General features: G+C 42.3%; 1 protein-coding gene across 1 annotated transcript in view; it reads left to right on the top strand.

Moving 5' to 3' along the window:
• Positions 1–23594, top strand: part of LOC117346226 (vomeronasal type-2 receptor 26-like) — a 44957-nt gene that overhangs the window by 713 nt on the left and 20650 nt on the right. The window contains exon 2 of the mRNA XM_033915630.1: positions 1907–2198. Coding sequence (XP_033771521.1) covers positions 1907–2198 — 292 coding nt within the window. The remainder of the gene's footprint in view (positions 1–1906; positions 2199–23594) is intronic.

Raw genomic sequence — 23594 nt, 5'->3', positions numbered from 1 at the left:
AAATACTTTGCTTTATTTAACTGTAAACCTCCCCAATAGCCTTCAGGCTTACACGTTTCATTAATATTTAGGTACTGTAGGTATATGTTTGTTTCTGGAAGGCTCAAAATGTAAAGGAAAAAAACCCAGAAAGCCCACTACCCTGACCACTAAAGTTACTCCTCAGGTTTGCTTTCTGCTTTCTTCAGAATGCCTATAATATATGATGCTGTCATAGAGTCTGGTATTCCTTTCCAGTTTTACTTTCACGAGAGAAGGAGGAGAACAGTTTCTCAAACAGAGCACCTTTTGGTAACCTGTATGTGACTAAAACAGGTCTAGATAAAGAAAAGGCCTTTTTTTTTTTTTAGACTTGAGCATTGGCAGTAGATATCTGGAAATTGTGTGAGTATGGTTAATATTTAGACACCCACCTTGCTAACTGGGCAGAATTATAACTGTCTTTTCTACAGTCCAACATGCCTGGTAAACTATTCAGATACCAGCAATGATATAAGTGATGTGATATCACTGCATGGTGTCCTGGCTCCTACTCAACTCTGTCTCCGAACTGCCCTAGCACACTAACTGGCAAGTCAGCACCACAGCCCTAAGTATTGTTGAATACTGGCTCCTGTGTTAGTGAAGAAGGCCTGGATTACGCAGAAACGTTAGCAGGGCGTGACAGAGACCTTCCTAGTCCTGATCATAGGGTCTTATATACATGCAAACACATTTAAACTTTGAAAAAGTCAGGATAATAAACAAAAGACGAGGAAACCGATATATAGCATAGGAAAAGGGGAATTCACTATTTGTGTGAGGTGTTAGGTGAAGCAGGACTATATGGAAGTCAGGTATAGATACATAATACATAAATAGATGTATTAAGCACTCCATCTTGTTTTAATGACTCCATTTTTGGTTTCTGTCTTTCTGTGTCTCTTCTTGAGGTAAAACATACTGCATTTTCCCGTGTTGAGCCTCATGGTCTAATTGATAACAGATGTGTTTGAGCTGGTTAGGTGGAGCATATTTGATTTCATGTGGAGTATAAAAGGAAAGCTTTCTTGTATTAAATATGGATGAAATATGTGTCTGGTATGAATGAATGGAATCCCTTGAGTGATTATGTGTGTGAATGTATATTAAACATGAGAATTGGTTTTGAAAAACATATTTTATATATTTTAAACCTGAAGAAACTTTAAGGGAGCCTAAGAGGCAACATCTGGAAATAGAGCCAGAGACACTGTACCAGTCTTTGAGAACAAAGCAGGAAAGGTCAGCTAGTTTGACCTCCAGCATAGGAGGGAGGGGGAGTAGGTCTCTCCTTCTTCTGTGCTGACAGGGACACAAAATTATCAGCAGATGCTGAAAATAAATGCTGGCTGGCTTTAACAGACGAACTGTTTGATTTAAGTTTTGAGAATGACAAAAAGGGTATTGGATATGTTATAATGGTTTTATGCATATTTAGAAATTAATGTAAACAAAAATATGATTTGTGAAACCTTTTTCGATATCAAAAGGAATGTTCTTTGTTCAAACTTAAGGACAGCCTCTGTCAGCTGATTGGTCGACAAGGGATGATGTCAGACTGGACAGAATATATATATATTTGTGAATAACGAATTATAGGTTGAGATTCTTTGCTAGAAATGCCAGCTTTTGGCTTCTGTAAAAAATTTCCATTATGCAAATAACCTTTCGATAAATATTTTTGATAGTTAATAAACAATAATTTATTTGGAAAACATTTGCATCATTCCATTATTCCTGCATATTTGGGCACACCTAGAGCAAGGCTAGCTGCTCAGTCAGCCAGCACAATTTATCTGAGAGGATCCTGCCCAGTTAAATTGCTCTTTGTTTATAAGACAGGAACTAACTCTTTTATATTGTTTGACGTTTAATGCCATTCTAGTTTTCTTCCAGATAACTACTTCAGTTTTTTGGCATTCCATTATGCCATTGAGGAGATCAACAACAGCTCTGAGCTCTTACCCAACCTCACGCTGGGGTTCCTTCTACATGAGTCTTATAGCAATCCCACCCTAACACTTAAGGCTATCATGAAAATATTTTCAGGAATAGAAACGTGGATCCCTAATTATAGCTGTAAAATATCTGGCATGATGGCTGCAATCATTGAAGGTCTTCCAAGCGAGGAATCAATCCAGATGTCCAATATGTTCAGAATCTACCACTACCCACAGGTGAGGGGGATTGACAATGTTTTTATACCCTACTGTATAACCTGAGCCAAATTATCTAAGGACCAGTAAAATAGAAAACTGAAGATAACAATAGATGATAATTTAGAGAGTAATTTTGTACTAGTTAGGCCTTGAGTGAGATTTTGAGCCTGATTCTAAAAATGGCACCAAATCACACCTATCGTTTAGGTGCTGGTAAGTGCAGTTGTCAATCAAACACTACGTACCACTTATACAATCATGCCTAGTAGCTCCTAGGCATGCTTAGGCATCGCTAGACATCCTAGAGGTAGTTGACAGGGATATTAGACCAGGTTTTGCCTGACCTAATTTACTGGCTCCTAACTCTGACACCTAGTGATGCCCAAGTCAATCATGCCTATTTTCCAACCCCTCACCATGCCTACTTTTCAGGTAAGCATTGTTAGGCATCATAGGGTGCCTCCACCGAGCTGTCGCTAGGCATGATGTGCTGATATCTTTGCACAGCCTAAATTGATAATTAAAATCATGTTTGTTAATCAATTTATAATGGTGTGATCACTTACCACACTATTTAAACCAATTAAAACCAATTAAGTTGTGTGCAGAACTAAGGTGTTGCTAGATTAGGATGCCTCTCTTCGTATAATCTGGGCACCATTTATAGAATCAGGTCCTATGTACTTAAGTTGCGTTGAGGGGGGTGGGGCGCCGGAGGAGGAAATCGGCTAGGCCGGTGGCGAGCGACCTCAGGCATGAGTTTGAAGGTAGTATGGGGGTATTGTGAGATTCCGGGAGTGGTGCTGGAATGCGGACTGGCAAGAGAGTGGGGGTGGCCTTCTGGACTGTTGAGAGCCGAAGAAACAGGAATGGAGGGCAGACCACGAGGGAGGGCACGGTCCCCGCATGCGTGCAAAGAGGGCTGCTCGGCGTGTGAGAGTATGAGAGCAGTCGAATGCGTGTGACTTAGTATCTCTGCAGTGTAGGTTTCTATTTCTTTCTTTCAAATTTTAGGCATTACCTTGATATTATATTTTATTAACGTAAGTCGTATATTGGGTAAAAAGTTATTTTAAATTCCATGTGTTATTCAAAAGGTTGTTTTGGGGTTTTTTTACTCGTCTTTTTGGTGAAACAGATTTATTTTTAATATGTTTATTTAAAATGTTTCTTCTTTCACGCCCCCCCTTTTTTTTTTTTTTTTTGCTTTTGTAATTGGTATGCAATAGTATTGAACTAGAATAGTTTTCTGCTGTTTGGCTTTGGAGAGGCGCGTTCCGGTACACGTTGCTCTGTCATGTGCCGCGCGCTAGTCAGGCAGAGCTGTGACTCGGCGCCTTCGCATTGGTTTCCATAAATAGAGTTGCGGACTTTGGGAGGGGGGGGAAGTGCCCAGGCCGACTGCCATTCTAAGGGTCTTTTCCGGGTGGTAGCTCGGCAGGTTGTGCTTGGACAGTCATCCGGGCGCCTCAGCGAGGCGTCGATGAGCGCTTTAATAACAGAAGAAAATTGATCTTAGTTCTTTGGCCTTATTAAAAGATTCGCTGTAAACAGTCTTTGGACTCGTGAGAGTGCTGTGGGTTCTGTGGCTCAGATGAAACAAGATGGGCTAAAGAGCCTACAATATGCTGTTTTTATCTAAGGATCCGCTTTTTTTCTCTCCCAGTAACAAGTGCTCCCTGAGTATCTTCTGTGCGACCTTGCAGCAAAATGCAAGTGGAAAGGTTGCTGTTTAACTATGGCAGCAATCGAAAGTGCCCTACAAGTTTGCAGTATATTGGGCTATGAAAATCCTTTTTTTTTGTAATGTTTAGAACTTTGCTTTTGAATACGTCGTCAATTCAAGCCAAAAACGGTTCTTTTTATTAGAGTATTGCTAGATATTTTCTGTAGTTTCTCAAGAGTGGGGAGAGAAGGATAATTATGCTTTATGAAACATGGCACAACATTCTTTAAACATTTCTATTTTGGGAATTAACAAATAAATTGATACACTTAATGTCTACAAAATAGGTGACAGTAAGCCCTCATTTGGAAATTTTTTTAAATTGCCATATGCTAATGGTAACATTAGCACATTATCATTAATGAAAACAATCGGAAAAAGGCATTTTTATGGCTGCTGTAAAAATGGCTTTAGTGCATGGGAAGGACCTGAGTAAGGGTGCACTAATGACATTTCCTACTGTAGCTTAGTAAAAGAACTGCTAAGTGAGTTCTCTTCATGTACCATAGTAAAGCTTTAAACTATTAGTTACTTGACATTTGGGGTTATTGCATGCCTTTGGAATCCATCATATAAAACATTTAAATCTGACTTAAAGATCTACTGTTACACATAAGCCTTTGTAGAACAAGTATGAGGTTGGTTTGGAAAGCTTAGTTTAAAAATAAGGCAAGTTAAACAGTGGTAGCCTCCATCGAGGGCTATACATTTAATCCAGCTAGATTCTGTTTTTTTCATAAGATTCGTCAAACTTTCGAAGACTACAAGAACGAGAGGGCATTCGGAAAAATTAAAAGGGGACAGATTCAAAACCAGTGCTAGGAAGTTCTTCTTCACCCAGAGGGTGGTGGACACCTGGAATGCACTTCCAGAGGGCGTGATAGGACAGAGTACAGTTTTGGGGTTCAAGAAGGGATTGGATGATTTCCTGAAGGAAAAGGGGATAGAAGGGTATAGATAGAGGATTACTATGCAGGTCCTGGACCTGATGGGCCGCCCACGTGAGCGGACTGCTGGGCATGATGGACCACTGGTCTGACCCAGCAGAGGCATTACTTATGTTCTTATGTGGAGAACTTATTGCAGGTATTAAAACTTCCCCTAAGGCTGTTGCCCTTAGGCCAGTGGTTCATAAACCTATCCTGGGGGACCCCCATCCAGTTGAGTTTTGAAGATATCCCTAATGAATATGCATGAAACAGATAGAGTTGAAAGGCATGCAAATATGCCTCATGCATATTTAATAGGGATAAATTGAAAACCCAACTGGATGGGGCTCCCCCTGGACAAGTTTAAGAATCAGTGCTTTAAGCCATTGCAGGACTGTCTGGGTGTGATATCAAATTGGCTGCTGAGTCATTGTCTAGTACAAAATGTAGACAAAACTATTGTGCTGATTATCAGGTAGGCGAGAGTATCCTTGGAGGTTCATATATTGTTGGATACAACAGTTTAACTTGTGGATAATTTCATGTCTTTGGAAGTGGCATTTGATGGTCAGCTTTCCTTTGTGTATCAGAATTCTGCTGTTATACATTTAAAATATTCCATTATGTTAATTCTGCTAGGTGCACCAATTTTTTTTGAGCAGAGTGCTTTGCATCCATGATCCATGTATTGCTTATATCTCATCTTGATTATGGAAATGTAATATATGCAAAAAATTACCCAGATCACTTTGAAGCAGTTGAGAGGAAGGAATAGTAGATGACATGGATAGGGAGACTAAGGCATTAAAGTTCCAAATTAGAATGAAGACTACTCCAATAGATAAATCAGCAACCGCAAGATGTTATCTCACAGTTTTAATCCAAAATAGCAAGAGGAATATACTAAAAATTCACAAAAATTATTCCAATTTATATCCACTACTGTAGAGGAGTGAAGCACAAGATAGGATATATATTTCTAAATGGAGAAAGGACCTCAGTTTCTTCCAGGGAAAGAGAACAATCACCTGGAGGATCTCTATGTCTGCCGTATACAACTTTAAGCAGCATAGGAAAAAACATCCCTGGTCAAAAACTCCATTGTAAAATAATATCTGAAAAACTGTTAGCATACAGTCCAGAACATCACAAGTCACTTATCTTTTTGATTCACTGTCCTCCAGGTGGAAATAGAATCCAAACAGTTCGATCAATGTCCCCACATTAACTTTCTTCTAAACGTGGGAACAGATATTGTTGAGACTCCCAGTTTTGCCATACTTCATTCTGTGATATTTTACAGGTCCACAGCGGGCCACCACACACTCAAACCATTTAATTGTGCAGGGCTTTATGCTCCCACTCATCATCGGACCCAATATTGTATAGTGCTATAAATATTTTTAAGAAATAATTTAAACTTTTTAAATAGCATATGCTAAAAGTACTTAGCTTGTGCACCGACGCTATTCGGGGGGGTAGAATCACCAATCACCTGGATAGGGAGACAACATAAATAGGCCATGTAGTTTTAATCTGCCTTCATTTTTCTCTGATTCACTAACATACTGTCAATTGCTGGAGAAGATGAGAGGAGTAGGAATTCAGTGACACAATTATATCAATGTTACCATTGATTACCCATGTTTACTGTGTTCAATTTCAGCTTCTAGTGTAAACACATAGGATTGGATTCTGTAACCAGTGCCAATATTAGTGGCAGCTTTAAAAGTGGCCGCCAGTTGCATGTCAGTCATGCATCGGTGCCAGTTTCAGAATCGCACCTACAGGAAACATATGTGCTTTAGGCCATCTAACACAGGCGGGGTTAGAAAACTCCTGCTGTCAATCATTGGGGCACATGGGGGAGTCCTCTGGCACAAGGGGTTGGTCACCCTCCTTCTAGAAATCATTGGGGTACATTGAGGGTTCTTCCAGGCAGGAGGATTCCACCTGCCTCATTCATTCAGGGAGGAGACTGGCAGCTGCACCCATGGCTGCTATACTTATTGCAGCAAGGAGATCCCTTGAAACATAGAAACATAGAAGATGACGGCAGATAAGGGCCATAGCCCATCATGTCTGCCCACTCTACTGACCCACCCTCAAGTCTACTATCCTAGGGATCCCACTCCTTTTGACAGGTTCCCTTGGCTTAACCCTCTAAGGGATCCTACATGGCCATCCCATTTGCTCTTAAATTCTTGCATGCTGTTTGCCTCGATCACCTGCACTGAGAGCTCATTCCAAGGATCAACCACTCTCTCAATGAAAAAATATTTCCGGGGCGCTATTGAGCTGGAGAACAAGGTGGCAGCATAATCTCTTCTCTCCTCCTCAAAAACTAAATCATCGAAGCGGAGCAAGTGCTAATATCCACAGATTTAATATATTCTTATATCATTTCAAAGCCGAGATGGCAGTGAATAAATCTGGTAAAACAGATTTACAACTACCACAAACATCGGGATCGAAAAGATCCAAACACGATCCTCCGTCGCCAGAGAAACCGCCGGTGAGTAAACAACACACAGACTCCTCTGACATCGTTTTAGATGAGATCCGCGCTTTAAAAGATCTCATAACAAAGCAATATGATATAACCTGCGAAATGTGCGGAGAAATAAACTCACTCTCAGTCTCCTTCGAATCCTGTAAAACGCGTGTCGAGGCGTTAGAGACCAGAGCAGACATGGCGGCGCTCTCCTCGGCACAATTCGAGGAACGTGTGCAGCAGCGCTTTAAAAAATTAGACCAAGAGCTGGAGGATCTTTCCAATCGCAATCGGCGAAATAACATAAGAATTATTGGTCTACAGGAATGTGCGGAAGGATCAGATCTTACTAAATTTCTGGTTGACCAACTCCCGAAAATTTTACAATTGTCACTCGACTCACCTCTACAATTTGAACGAGCCCACAGGACGCCATCTTCTTTAAAATAAGGATTCACACGACCAAGACCCATCGTGGCAAAACTTTTGCGTTATCCTCAGGCTCTACAAATATTAACAGCGGCAAGATCCACCTCGGATTTGAAGTTTGAGGATAAAAAAATTCTAATCGTTCCAGATTTAGCGAAAACAACGGCGCGAAAACGAAAGTCATTTCTGGATATGAGAGCACGCCTTAAATCAATGGGTGCAAGATATGGACTGCAATATCCTGCTCGGATGATTGTGACAATTAATAACTCTACCCAGCATTTTGATTCCCCAGAGCAGCTCCAATCTTTCCTAGATAACCTGCAGTCACAAGGCATGTCGTCCACCTAATGATTCTTCACTATACTTCATTTATATGCCTATTTCTTACTCCTCTGGAGGACTATGACAATTAATAACTCTACTCAGCATTTTGTTTTTCCAGAGCAACTCCAATCTTCCCTGGATAACCTGCAGACTCAAGGCATGTCATCCATATACAGATTATATTTACACTTCATCTACATACCCAGTTTTTACTCCTTCAAATGACTCTATCAATCAACAACTATACCCAATATTAGTTTTCCCCAGAACATTTTCATCCTATCCTGGACTGCCTGTATTCACAAATCATATATTCCATCTAATGTCTCTTTTTACTATACCTCACCTACATGCCTATTACTACTCCTCCGGATGAATATGACAATCAATAACTCTATTTTGATATCTGTTCCCCCAGAATGCCTCCAATCATTTCTGGATAGCTTGCAACTTGTGAGAACTGAAAATTCTGCAGAAGACTGTGCTTGTTTTCCACCCTCCTTGCCTTTAATCATCAAGATTTGTTTCTGTCTCCCTTATCTTCTTATTTATATTATACTTAACTCATGCTTAATTTATTGAAATATTTTCCCTTCTCTTGTTTTCTGCTAATGGTTTCTCTCTTTGAGAGAGAACGTGCGGAACATAGGATAAGGGAATAGTCGTTCTTCATTTCTTTATGGATTTATTCTGACTTCATTTTATTTAGACTTCTTATCTTTATTATGGTTTTATCTATTTTGGTTGAAAGGAAAGATTTTCTTATAATTAATGAAATTTATATACATATGATATTGTGGAAATATAGGAAGAGAATATAGAAGGAAACTATAAGAAATAGGTAATAATTAAATATAAACTTAATGAAATCATACAATAATTTACCAAAATGGAAAAGGAGGGGAAAAAGAAAAAGAATAAGAAAGGAAAAAAAAAAAAAAAAAAAGAAAGAGAAAAAAAGGAGATAGAGAGGTAAAAGAAGGAAAAGGAGAAAGAGAAAGGGAAAAAAAAGAATTAAAAAAATAAATAAATTAATAAACAATTTATAAATAATAAAAATGTAAAAAAAAAAATGTAAGCTAAAAAGTTAAATAATACAAATATGTTTTGGTTTTTTTTCTCTTTGATAAATTACATTTATATATATTCCATATGATATAAAAAATCTAATTTAATTACCTGTTCATCTCTAATTGGATTTTTTATAAGGATTACTAGTTTACTTTATGTTCATAATGTTTACTGAAGTAATTTTCGTTTCTTTTTTGCATAAACTTTTACTATTTGTAGAAAATTTACTCTGTGTAAGGAAGGGGGAAAATAATTATAAAAAAAAAAAAAAAAAAACAGGGGGAAATGGGAAAAAAAAAAAATAAAAAAATTACATTTTCTTTTGGTTGGGAATTTGGATGATTTAAAAAAAAAAAAAAAAATTTTTTAAAAAAAGGAAGAAAAATAGAAAAAAATTAATAAAAAAAATAAAAAATAAAAAATAAAAAAATTAAATAATAATATTAAAAAAAAAAAAAAATTATATATGAAGGTATTAATATGGTTAATGAGCAGTATATACTTACGATTATCTTATCGATATGTTACATTCTTGTATAGTCCATATATTATAAAGGATCTAATTCATTTACATGATAATTTTCGATTTGATTTTATACAAGAATTACTAGTTTAATTTTCATTAATTATATTTTATTGAAATAATCCTAATTCTTATTCTTTGCATAATATATGCTATTTGTAAAATTACACAATATTTAGTTTCTTTATGATTTTCTTGCTTCGTAGATACTTTATTAAAGTATCACATTGAAAGGAGAGATATGTTTAACCTTGTTACTCTGTGTTTAATGGCACCATTCTTTTTTTATACGAATGGCTGGACCAGGTTGGTCCTCTTTGCCTTTTTTGCTATATTGCAAGTTCTACTTCAGTTTTTGTTATACATGTACGTATTTCTTTTTGGCAACTGGCAGTATGTCTTTGATAGTAAGATGGTATTTTATGTCTCCCTGATTCATACTATAGATCTATATTTTGAAATAAGCTTTTATGACCTCAGATAAGCAATTACCAGTCTCTGTTGTCTCATGGAATGTTAATGGGCTAAATAACCCTATAAAAAGGAAAAAGGTTCTCATTCACCTAAAACAAAAATCACCAGATATAATAATGTTACAAGAAACACATCTCCCTTCCACAACCTCTTTGATTAAAGCGTGTAACTGGATTGGTTCTGGAATTGATTCTCCTTCTTTAGGTAGAAGAGGAGGAGTATCTATATTATTTTCTAAATCTATACAACCCAGGATATTAAGTCAGGATATTGACACAAATGGTAGATGGGTAATATTACAAATCACTATAAATACTCTGCCATTTCTCTTGATAAATGTATATGCACCTAATAGTGACTCTCCAGAGTTCTTTCTTGATTTATTAACTACTATACAAACATTTGAACCACTTCCAATTATTATGGCGGGGGATTTCAATCTTCCTCTAGATCTTCACTTAGACAAACAATCAAAATCCAAAATGTCTCTGCAAAAATCTCATATCTCCTTTAAATCACTTATTACACAACTTCAGTTAATTGATATATGGAGATTACAACACCCTTCTGATAGAGATTATACATTTCACTCTATTCCACATAATAGTTTCTCACGGCTGGATTACATCTTTGTTTCCCCTCCTTTCCTTAATTCCATACTCAATACATATATCTCCCCAATTCTCATCTCTGATCATTCGCTAGTCTCCGGTACTTTCTTATGGAATATAACACCTACACCTAGATCTCCTTTATGGAGACTGCAACTCTCGTTATTGGAAAATGAGGTAATAATAGATCGAATTAAGAAATTTATTCAAGATTTCTTTGCCACTAATGCTACAGCTGATACAGATCCTCTAATTACGTGGGAAGCCTTTAAAGCCGTGTTGAGAGGAGAATTTATCTCTATTGCTTCACATAAATCCAAAGCAGATAAAATTACTATAACAGACTTAGAAACACAAATCTCGACTATGGAGCATTCATATAGTAATACAAAAGATCCCAAGCAATATAACGACTTATGTCAACTCAAATATCAATATAATCGTCTCATTTCCAAACAGGCGGGGATGCAAATATTTCTCAGTGAAGCTAAATATTACGCAGAAAGAAACAAAAGTGGTAAAATGTTAGCCTCATACTTGAAACGAAAACAATGTAAAATACAGATCCCTGCGATACACAATGAGAATGATCTCTCTATCACTTCATATTCTGGTATTTTAAAAGTTTTTCAGGAATATTATCGAAAACTATACCGATCCGAGACTACTACCGACTTATCCTCCCTAGATTCTTTTCTCTCAAAATTATATAGACCGGTATGGTCTGATTCAGATAATTTACTCTTAAATCATTCCATAACTACAGAGGAAATCCTTCTTGCACTGAAACAACTCAATTCTAACAAATCACCAGGTGCAGATGGGTTCCCTGTAGAATTTTATAAAATCTTCCAAAAAGATCTTTTACATCATCTTCTTGAAATGTTTAGATATCTCTCTCCAGACACAGTTCAACGCAGTCGCTTTAGTGAGGCAATCATTACGGTCATTCCAAAACCCAACAAAGATCATTTGAAAGTACAGAATTATAGACCTATTTCGTTATTGAATGTAGACTATAAAATATATGCTAAAATACTGGCAAATAGAATCAAAAAGGTTATACACAAAGTAATTCACTCTAACCAAATTGGATTTATGCCTAATCGTCTTATTGCGGATAACTCCAGACTTTTCTTTCACCTATCTCACTTAGCTAGCAAATCACCAAATCCTGTTATAGCCTTATCCCTTGATGCTGAGAAGGCTTTCGATAGAATTGAATGGAATTATTTATTTCATATATTAGATTGGTTTGGGGCACAAACTCCTTTCATTCAAATGATCAAAATTCTCTATTCCTCTCCGTCAGCTCGAATAATAGCGAACAATTCTCTTTCCTCCTTTTTTCACCTGTATAGAGGCACTAGGCAAGGATGTCCTCTTTCTCCATATTTGTTTAATCTTGCTCTGGAACCATTACTTATTCAAATTAGGCAAAACCCAAATATATCTGGGGTAAGGTGCAATTCTACTGAAGTTAAACTCTCTGCATATGCAGACGATGTTCTTCTATACATCTCTGAGCCGGAAACTTCGATTCCAGAACTTCTAGATATTATAGCTGATTACTCCTCCTTCTCAGGCTACAAACTTAATCAAGATAAAACAGAGTCTCTTCCTTTAAATCATTTTGCATCCTCAGCCATGGTTCAACCTCATAATTTGATTTGGTCTTCTAACAAGCTGAAATATCTAGGGATTGAACTTACGCCAACCCTTCCAGAAACTATTGAACTCAATACACAGAGAATATTTCAGCTGGTTAGAACCTTAATTCAATTGTGGCACCCTCTTTTCCTCTCCTGGTGGGGCAGATTGGAAACAATAAAAATGATGTTTATGCCCAAAATAAATTATATTCTACTTATGATACCTTGTCTCTTTTCTCCTTCTTTTTACAAAAAGATTGATTCCCTTTTATCAGCCTTTCTTTGGAAAAATAAGCAGCCCAGAATAGCACTTAAAAAACTTAAATTGAAAAAAGAAGCAGGTGGTGTTCAATTCCCCGATTTCTACACTTATCATAAAGCCTTTATTACTCATCAAGGCTTACACTGGTTCTCTGATATAGAAAACAACTCACCTATCTGGCTTGAAGTGGAAAAACAATTGTTATCTCCTCTACCTCCAGCTGCCTGTCTAACAGCAACACGTAACCCATCTATTTACCCCATTTTGAATTCGACAATACAATGTCTCTTAGACTTTGATTCCACCCTGGAAAACTCATATGCTATCTCACCGTATATATCTCTATGGTATAATCCGAATATCCTTATAGACAAAAAACCTTTTCTATGGAAGGAATGGATAGACAAAGGAATATTCTTATTGAAAGACATCGTAGATGTTAATTTTAAATTACTTCCTTTCTCTATCCTTCAAACTAAATTTGATCTATTGCCCTCTGCGTATTATCAATGGATGCAGCTTCATCATTGTATCTCACACAATATTTCCCTTCAAAGCATCACTGCTACTCAACCATCTATTTCCAATATTGCCTCAACCCTTTTGACAACAAGACACATTGCGTCTAAACTATATAAGTTAGTCCTTTTCCGGGACAATTTACCTAACAACACACTAATGGACATCTGGGAAAAGGATTGTAAACAACACTTAGGTGATAAAGCATGGGAATTGCTCTGGTCAAAATCTCTGAGGTCATTATCATCAGCTAGTACTATACAATCTATGTATTTCTTATATCATAAAGCCCTATGGACCCCTCATAAGCTCTGCCTTGCAGGTCTCCTATCTTCTAATGTCTGTTGGAACTGTCACACAGATCAAGGTTCCTTAATTCATATGATATATGAATGTTCTTATGTGAATTCATTTTGGCAAGAAGTATGGTCCGTAATGAAATCTATGTTTCATATAGATTGTCAATTATCTTTAGCTATTGTAATGTTCAAATCTCACTCCTTGCACATTGATCTATTAGACTCTCAAAGAAAATTGTTTGATATATTACTTATTCTTGCTCAAAAATTGATTCTAACTCACTGGAAATCTGCAAGTTTACTTCACATCCAACATTGGTGGAACTTAGTTTTACAATACCATAAATATGAAATAGCGTTTTACAAATGTAAAGGACAAATACATTCTGTTAATTCTTGTTGGTCCCCATTATTACAATATCTGCAAACATCTGATGTATGAATGTATTTATTTTATATTTCTCTGTAATGATATTATTATTTGTACTGCCTTTTGCCTCTGTTACTTTGGTTTTATATAACTTTAATAAAAATTTTCATGGAAAAAAAAAAAAGAAAAAATATTTCCTGGTGTCCCAATGAAATTTCCCGCCCCTGAGTTTGAGCAGATGCCCTCTTGTGGCTGAGGATCCTTTGAGAAAGAGAATCTCTTCTTCCATCTCGATACGGCCAGTAATATACTTAAATGTCTGGATCATGTCTCCTCTCTCCCTAAGTTCCTCGAGTGAGTACAGCTGCAAATTTTTCAGCCTTTCCTCGTACAATAGATCCTTGAGCCCTGAGACCATCCTGGTGGCCATCCGTTGCACTGACTCTACTCTCAACACATCTATTTAGCGGCCGCATCTACAATAACCCAGTTCTGTAACCAGTGTCTGTAACATGGACGTCGGTTACAGAACAGGTTTATTTTAGACAGCCTAAGGCCTGATTCTGTATAGGATGCTCATCGGCTTCTGAGACTGGGTGCCCTATACAGAATCTTGGCTTCAGAGTTTTATCTATATAGCAGCCAGCACTGAATATTTGGGGATATGTTTAAAGTCTTGAGGTACGTCACGTGCTGCTGAGCTAGAGAGCAGATGTGTGTGCCTCGAGCTCCCAAGCCCCTCTCGCTTTATCAGCACTTTGTCCCCGTGAACACTCGTTTTCTCCCTGCTCCTGTATCGCTTTGTAGCCGCTTATCTTTACCTGCTGCTGTTTCCCGCTGCTGAGCGTCTATGGCTGCTAAGACGCTTCGGCGGGAGAAGGAGAAATTGAGGCCTGCGGATCCCAAAATGGCGGAGGGGGAGGGCTCGGAGGGACCTCCGGTGAGCTCGGCATGGCTGCTGGCAATTGTCTCTGAGGTGAAAGACTGAAAGACGCCATTAAAACCTCTTTAGATCAGCGTCTCCAATCCATCACTGACAAGCTGGAGGTGGTGGATGGCCATTTGGAGTTCTTGAAAGGAGAGTTTTCGGGGTGCTGCCAGCGCATGTCCTTGTTGGAGGACACTGTATCCCAGGTCACCACTGCACAGGCTGATTTGCAGTCAAGGATTTGCACCCTTGAAGATAAGCTGGATGACATTGAGAACCACTCGCGCCGGGGGAATCTGCGGCTGGTTGGCTTGCCGGAATCCATCACTGAGGCGGAGCTCAGAGAATTCTTGGAGCGCTGGTTGCTTTTAGCGTTGGGCTCGGGGGCGGGACCTCTTCGGATTGAGCAAGCGCACCGGCTTGGGCCTAAACGTGCCCCTTCAGAAAAACCGAGGGTGGTGATCTTTAAACTTCTCAATTATGTGCATAAGATGGAGATTCTCCGCGCCATCCGTCAGAAGGGGCCGCTTTTGTATGACAACCACCAAGTCCTCTGCTTCCAGGACTATTCCTCTAGGGTATCCGGTCAGCGTCGGGCCTATGCTTCTGTCTGCGCAGATCTGCACCGCAAACATGTGCAGTTAGCCTTGCTGTATCCTGCCAAGCTCAAGATCTTTTATGAGGGGAAGCCACATTAATTTGATCATCTGCAGGATGCCACGCGATTTGTGGCACAGATGGCTATCCCGTCTACCAGCTCCTCGTCTCCGTGATGTTCTCTTGGTTTCTGCTGAGGACTGCTTACCTTGTCGAGCTTTTTGATGTCTTGCTGACATTGTGATTCCTGCTGGTCTTGGGGTAGTAGTCCCCTGTCACTCTGGTTGGAAGGATTATGGCTTGTTTGGTTGCCCAGGGTGGTCTCTGCCTTGGTGCCTGCTGAGTTTTCTTCTTGCTGGGCCGGTGTGCCTGCTCTTGCCCTTCCTGGTTCTACGATGTTCCCTCTTCTCTGAGTTGCTGATGGCCCCAGAGTTTCGGAGGGCAAGGGGCTACTCCTTTGGGTTCGAGAGAACTGCAACCTGCACATTGCCCGATTCTCTGGACTTTGGGTTGGGCCTCCACTGTCTCTCTTGAGCATCATTCCTTTTGGGACTTTGGTTGCCTGACAGTGTGTTTCGGGAGTGTTTCGTTTGTTGGGACTCGGTATGTCTGTGTTGAGGATGTATGGCAGTGTATCTGTGCAGCTGTGCGGGTGGGAGCGGGCGATCCTGATTCCTGTTTTGTTCCTGTTGTACTTTTGGGATTGCTTGCATGAGGGGTGTGTGTGGATTTGGGATCTGAATGGAGGGGTTCCTTTAGGGCACAGGTTGGATCACGGGACTCCCCTGGCCTGCCCTTGGCTGTTGTTCCTTGGGGCTTCTCGGTATGTGGTTGCATGTTGGGGGGGGGGTTTGCATGATAGCTGCTTGGCTATTGGGGGGGAGTTCAGTTGGAGGGGGAATTTTGGTGGGGGAGTGGGGAGGTAGCTCTCTGTGTTCTAGTTATAGTTTGGGGCATGTTGAGAGGGGTTCGGGGGGGGCTCGGGGCAGCCCTAGGTGGTCCTCAGGGACACAGGTGTTTTGGGGGTGGTATGGGGGCTGTCCCTATGGGGGATAGGGGGTTGGGGGGGTTGGGGGGTGGTAGGGGGTGGGGATTGTTTTCTTCGTTTGAATTTCTTTTTTGGTTTGGTACGGTGTTTTTTCTGTTTGTTTGTTTTTGGTTTTCTCTTTTTGCCATGGCTTGGAGGATTGGCCGGGGGGGGGGGGGGGGCTCTCCGGTCGCGCCGCTCCGGTGGGCTTTCGGGGGAACTACTCACCGCTTGGATAGAGTTGGGGTTTTGGTGGGTCTGTAGGCTGGGACAGCCTCACCATCCCTTTACTCGAACTCAGGATTTTCTTTCCTTTTGGGTCCTTTTGACTTCTGATGGTTAAATTTGTTTCTTGGAATGTTTGCGTGGTTACCTCCCCCGTTAAGCGCCAAAAAATATTGCAAACCCTGAATCGCCATAAGGCGGATATTGCCTTTTTACAGGAGACGCATCTGACCTCTCAGGAACATGAAAAATTTGCTCGGTGGTGGGTGCGGCCTCAGTGCGCCGTAAGGCTGGTGTGCTTATTCTTCTTCATAAGACCTTGGACGCTGCAGTACAAGGGGTTTACGCGGACCCATCTGGCCGGTTTGTATTGGCTCACATTACCTTGGCAAGAACGTCTCTTCTCCTTTGTAATATTTATGCGCCAAATGTTTATGACAAAGTATTCTACATTCGTTTGTTTAAGGCGCTGAGCACATATTCTGGATTACCTTTGTTGCTGGGGGGAGATTTTAATATTGTTCATGACCCCAGTTTGGATAAGTCGGACCCCTGTCCCCAGGACCGTTTGGATTCTTCCAAGGGTATTCCTTATCTTTGTTTCTCTTTAGATCTGGTGGACGTTTGGCGCACGTTGCACCTTGGGGACCGCGACTATACTCACTTGTCCCGGGCTCACGGCACTCAATCTCGGATCGATTACTGGCTTTTGTCTTCTGTCCTTTTTTCTTCCACGAGAGCTGCGGGGATTGGTCCGTATTGTGTTTCTGATCACGCTTTTGTTTGGTGTGTTTTGGATTTCGGGTTGGCCTCTGTAGGATCCAGGCGATGGCGGTTTCTGCCGGCACTATATAAGGATCCAGGGTTCTCTGATAGTCTGCTTCAGAAATGGGCAGACTATAAGTTCCACAATGCGAGTCATCTGGATAACCCTGTTTTGCTCTGTTTTGTCCTGGGATGCGACTAAGGCTGTGTTACGTGGTGAAATCATTGCGTATGCCAGTTTTCAGAAGAAGGCTCGGGACAGGGAGATCTTACGCCTGGAAAAACAGGTGAGGGCTGACCGGATGTGGTATGCATGTAACCCGACCCCTTGGCGCCGTAGCAATTTGTTGGCTTCCCAGGCCTCCTTGAATGAGTTGCTACAGGCTCGAGCCTCTCGTTCTTTACAATATTTTCACCATAAATTTTATTTACACGTGAATAAGGGAGGATGGCTTTTGGCTAATTTGGTGCGTACTGCGGACAGCCCTCGTAGGGTGTTGTGGGTGGTGGGGGAAGGGGGCGGATTGGTTCACTCGGATGCTGAGATAGTTGAGGTTTTTCATACATTTTATCGGCAGTTGTACTCGCAGTCCGCTGAGCTGTCTCTGCCGAGTGCTCTTTACTTGGACAATGTTCCTGTGCCACGCGTGACTGCTCCTCAGCTCCAGCGTCTGAATGCGCCTATTTCGCCTGAGGAGGTGGCTCTGGCAATCCAGTCTAGTCAGTTATGGAAGGCTCCGGGACCTGATGGATTTCGAGCTGAATTTTATAAAATGCTTTCGTTGGAGATCACCCCTCTTCTGGCCTCTACCTTTACTGTTTATGTAGAACAGGGGTCTTTACCGCCATCCTTGCGCGATGCTCACATTGTGGTGCTGTTGAAGCCCGGCAAGGGTCCTACCTTGCCTGGTTCTTATCGCCCAATCTCTCTCCTTAATTTGGAAGCAAAATTTTTTGCGAAAATCCTGGCTAACAGATTGGCTCTTGTTCTTCCGGATCTTGTGGAGGACTCTCAAGTTGGGTTTGTTCGGAACCGACATAGTTCTAGAAATATCCGCCGTCTTTTGACTTCCTTGGAATTCATTGCTTCTCGTCGGGAGCCTTCCCTGCTGGTAAGTTTTCATGCGGAGAAGGCTTTTGATAGGGTTTCATGGCGCTTCCTGTTTGATACGCTGCGGCATTATGGTTTTGAGGGGTTCTTCCTGGAGGCGATTGCTGCGCTTTATGCTTCCCCCACTGCTGCGCTTTGGGTTAATGGTATACTTTCTGAGTCTTTTGATATCCGGCAGGGCACGAGACAGGGTTGTCCTTTATCTCCTCTTCTGTTTGTTCTTACCCTGGATCCGTTGATTCGGGATGTTCTCCATAATCCAGATATTTGTGGGGTTCGTATTGGTCAGGAGTCCTTTACGGTTTCAGCTTTCGCGGATGACCTCCTTGTCCATCTTACTAATCCGGTTGCAGCGTTACCTGCTCTTTTAATGGTGATGGCCGAATATGGGGACTTTTCCGGGTTTCGGTTGAATTTGGATAAGTCCTTGGCCCTTCCGACGTCTCCTGAGGTTCGGGACACTTGGCCGGGGATCTTCCCGTTGCGCTGGGCGCCCGGTGTTTTCGGTACTTAGGTATTCAGTTGACGGCCTCGGTTGCTTCCCTTAAGCAGACTAACCTACAACTGCTTTTTGATTATACTCGTCGGCGGCTAGACGGCTGGAGGTTTTTTCCCCTATCGGTGCATGGTCGCATTCATCTCTTCAATATGATTATTTTTCCAAAATGGTTGTATGTTCTGCAGTTGTTGCCCATTCGTTTATTGCGGAAAGATATTCGGGAGCTTCATCGACTTCTCTCTAGGTTCTTTTGGAATGGGAAGAAGCCGCGGATGCGGTTTCAATTTTTGATAGGGTCTTGGTTGAGGGGCGGCATGGGTGTTCCCAATCTGCAGACATATAATCAGGTTTGCCTCCTCCGTTATTTTGGTGATTGGATTTTGGAACAAGACGTGTTTACGTGCTGGGCTTATGAACGGGCGTACTATCATCCTTGGCATTTATCTTCTTTATTGCATGCACCTCGGTCGGCTCTTCCTTCTCTGCGCTCTAGTTTCTTGTTGGGCTCTTTGCGGGATACCTTGAAGACTTTGGTGCTGCGCTTGGGAGAAAAACCGGGGGTGTCTGATCAGTTGCCTTTGCAAGGGAACCTTCAATTCTTGCCCGGCCGCTCTTTAGCTTCCTTTCGACGCTGGACCCAACTTGGACTGACTATTTTGGAGCATGTACTGACTGGGGATGGGACTCTCCTTTCTTGGCCGGCATTTCTGCTTTGGAACGGGGTTCGTGCCACTGATTTTTTTGCCTATATGCAATTGGACCATTATGTTCATTCCTTGAGGGTGGAGGGCCTGCGGCTTGGTTTAGGTGCTCGGCTTCGCTCTTTTTTTGCTGGTTTTGCTTTCTGTTTCGGCGTTACATAAGGCGCTTTGCTTGCTGGCCCTGCTTCGCTCTTGGGCCCTTTTGTGCGCTCGTTGGGCCCCGGACTTGGTTCTTCTCCTGACCGATTTGGATGTGGGCGGACTTATTCGTTGGATGCCGACTCTTTCTGTTTCCGCTGAACTTCGGGAGTGCCAGTTTCAGGTGCTACATAGGGCGTACTTCACGAGGGTTCGACTGTTTCATTCTGGTTTGGCTGATTCGGATCTTTGTGAGAAATTACAGCTTCCCCGAAGTCCTTCTTCCACGCCTTTTGGGGGTGTCCGGGCACTGTTCCCTCTAAGCTGAGCAGGTGTCCTCCAGCTGCATTGCTACCACTAGGGGGTGGAATATTTTCAGTCGCTAAGGACAGGTATGTTCCCTGGAGTCCTGCAGAACTTGCCTGTCCCTCACAATTGAAAAATGTGACAGTAAACACTGTCCGGTAGTTAAGTCTTTCTGGAGGCGGGTGGTCCGTTATTTGGAGGCTGTGTTGGGCTGTTCCATCCCGCTTACTCCGATGGGGTTTCTCTTAGATAAATTTGAGGCTTTTCATTTGCCGCCTGGTGTCGGCAATTTATTCTTGCGGAAGGCGGGCTTGGTAGCTAAAAAGGTCATATTGACTGAGTGGGTGTCGGCTGACCCTCCTGCATATTGGGCATGGCGCAATCGGCTGCATGCTTTAATGTTACTTGAGAGGAGTCGGGTGCGTGCTTCCTTTTGACAGAAAATTTTTTTTCTGCGGGTTTGGAGGCCCTATATCTATTCACTGTCCCCAAGAAGTCGGAGCTTAATTCTTAATCTGCTGCGGATTTGAGCTGTTCTGAGCGGTGAGGGCGGGTGCTCGGGTATGCCTCTCCCCGGCTGTGGTGTTTTCCATTAGTTTGTAATTTTTGTTTTTATTTTTATTATATCCATCTTTCATTATTTTTCTCCTGTCTGATCCTTTTTTTTTTTTTTTTTGGTGGGTGTGGGTGTGGGGGGGCTAGTGTTCCTCTCAGGCTCATCAGAGTACAGAGCTCTGTTTGCATGATATTTTGGACTCTGGTGTTTGGGCCTCCCCAGTGGCACAGGGTTGGGATGCTGCTGGTTTTGGGGCTTGCATTTTCTTGTTTCTTCTTTCTGCTGCTTGGATGGTTTTGGTTGGGGGTGGGTTGGGGAGAGGTTGGGTTTGGAGGGTGGGTGGGTGTTGGGGGACTTGTTGCTCTTTCCACATGATTGTATTTTTTGCGGTGTTCTTTTCGTTTCAATGAAAAATTGCTTTACACTAAAGTCTTGAGGTACATCTAGACTAATGTATATACTATAGAAATATTTAACCCTTTAGTTCACAGATGGTGAAAATGGCTGCTTTATATAACTTGATGTTGAAACAGAGCAACAGTGCCAAATAACATGCATTTGGAGATATAGATCTCCCATAAGAGTAATAGAAATGTATGTTGCTTCTGAGCAATAATGGCAAATAAAGGGTTAAACTTAATCATGATCCAGAGGCCTATATATGATGAAATAGTCACATAGCAGGTTATAGATCAACTGTTATGGGTTGAATTTGGTTAAGTTAATGCCTGTATAAAAGGGTATCCTATTACTGAAATAAGAATTTGACCCCTAATACAAGTATGAATCCAAAACACTGTCACTGTTCTTGCTCTGTTCTAATAAAGTTCTACTGTGCATTTACTTCCAGCAGTAGCTTGACTTACTACCTCTTGGTTATGTTCTATGAACGAATTACCACTTTTTCTTTGTATCTGGGTGAGGTTGTGGCAGACCTGGATTCATCATTAATACTTTTATATGATGAGGAGAATCAAAGCAAAAATGATGCATGAATGTTGCAGTAAAAGACCCTCCAAAACCTTTGGATCTCTTTCTATAGAGTGTTGATTGGTAGAACACATACTTTTGCAAGATGTCATTACTGAATTCCATATTGCCTTCTGCAAAAATGTTTCTGAAAGAAACTCTAAGACCAGGTGAAATGTCTTTTGCTGTGCATCTCCTCAGGAGATTTGTAGAATGACAGAGATTATTCTGGAAAGTTTCCAATAGTCTTCAAGATCTGAAGACAGTTATGTTGTTGTTGGTTAGTGATGGTTGAGTTTACCAACGCTCATTCAGAGTAGAGAATGACACGGTGACGGTTTACCCGCGGCCACCGCATTTAAGCCGCGGGTCACCGCCGAAAATGGGGAAGAAAACTAGCAGTCGCTGCGGTGACGGGGACAAGGCCATTCACCGACCGCGGAAACGGTGAACAGGTTTGTCCCCGCGGGCCAATGTACCCCCTTCTAGGAACCGCTATTTACCTGTGTTTCACCGTGCTCCTCATTTGTCAGATCAACCCCTCCCGACAATCGCAGCAGAAGGGTACCCAACCCCTCCTGCCGGTCCTCCCAATGGCCTCCCCTAAGATCGCCGGCAGGAGGGTACCCAACCCCTCCTGCTGGACCCCCCCAACGAACCCTCCCACCCCGGAACCCCCTTAGCCTTACTTTCAAAGTTGGACCGGACAGCTCCTCGCTCGTCTGGCCAGCAGGCCTGCCTCCGTCCAAATGAGGCGGGCCCGCCCCTACCCTGCCCAACCCACAGGATCCTAGGGCCTGATTGGTCTAGGCACCTAAAGCCACTCCCGCTATAGGAGGGGCCTTAGGTGCTTGGGCCAATCAGGCCCTAGGATCCTGTGGGTTAGGCAGTGATCATGGCAGGAGGGCACCCAACCCCTCCTGTAGACCCCCCCAACGGCCCTCCCGACAATCGCAGCAGAAGGGTACCCAACCCCTCCTGCTGGTCCTCCCAATGGCCTCCCCTAAGATCGCCGGCAGGAGGGTACCCAACCCCTCCTGCTGGACCCCCCCCAACGAACCCTCCCACCCCGGAACCCCCTTAGTCTTACTTTCAAAGTTGGACCGGACAGCTCCTCGCTCGTCTGGCCAGCAGGCCTGCCTCCGTCCAAATGAGGCGGGCCCGCCCCTCCCCCTCCCCTGCCTAACCCACAGGATCCTAGGGCCTGATTGGCCCAAGCACCTAAGGCCCCTCCTATAGCGGGAGTGGCTTTAGGTGCCTAGACCAATCAGGCCCTAGGATCCTGTGGGTTGGGCAGGGTAGGGGCGGGCCCGCCTCATTTGGACGGAGGCAGGCCTGCTGGCCAGACGAGCGAGGAGCTGTCCGGTCCAACTTTGAAAGTAAGACTAAGGGGGTTCCGGGGTGGGAGGGTTCGTTGGGGGGGGGGTCCAGCAGGAGGGGTTGGGTACCCTCCTGCCAGCGATCTTAGGGGAGGCCATTGGGAGGTTTCAATGACACACATTCTATGGGGAAATTGGAAAGCGTCCACGAAGGTGAGGGGAAGGGAGGGAGATGGTGCGATAAGGGGAAGAGGTTGAGTGGCGCTTTAGGTGTATTGTATGGAGAAAGAGGGATAATGCTGAATGGAAGAGGGTTGAGAGAGGGGATCATGCTGAATGGAAGGAGTGAGAGAGAGATCACGCTCTGTGTCCCTTCATGGGTTCTAATTTTGGCCATTGGGGTTCCTTGGAATAATTGTACCTAAAGGGAGGCCCTACATTCTTTGGGCTAAAGTACTTTCGGAAACCCTTTTGGCCCAAATGAGGTGTATGGGATGGGAGCTTGGGGGTTTGAAGGAGCTCAGTAAGATCTCTAGTAAAGAGGTGGGACTTTGTAAGCATTTAAAGTACATGTCGTGTTTGTTTTT

This window comes from Geotrypetes seraphini, chromosome 12, assembly GCF_902459505.1.
Source record: "Geotrypetes seraphini chromosome 12, aGeoSer1.1, whole genome shotgun sequence".
Lineage (NCBI taxonomy): Eukaryota > Metazoa > Chordata > Amphibia > Gymnophiona > Dermophiidae > Geotrypetes > Geotrypetes seraphini.
The sequence above is the reverse complement of the archived record's forward strand: the minus strand, read 5'-3'. Positions and strand labels throughout refer to the sequence as shown.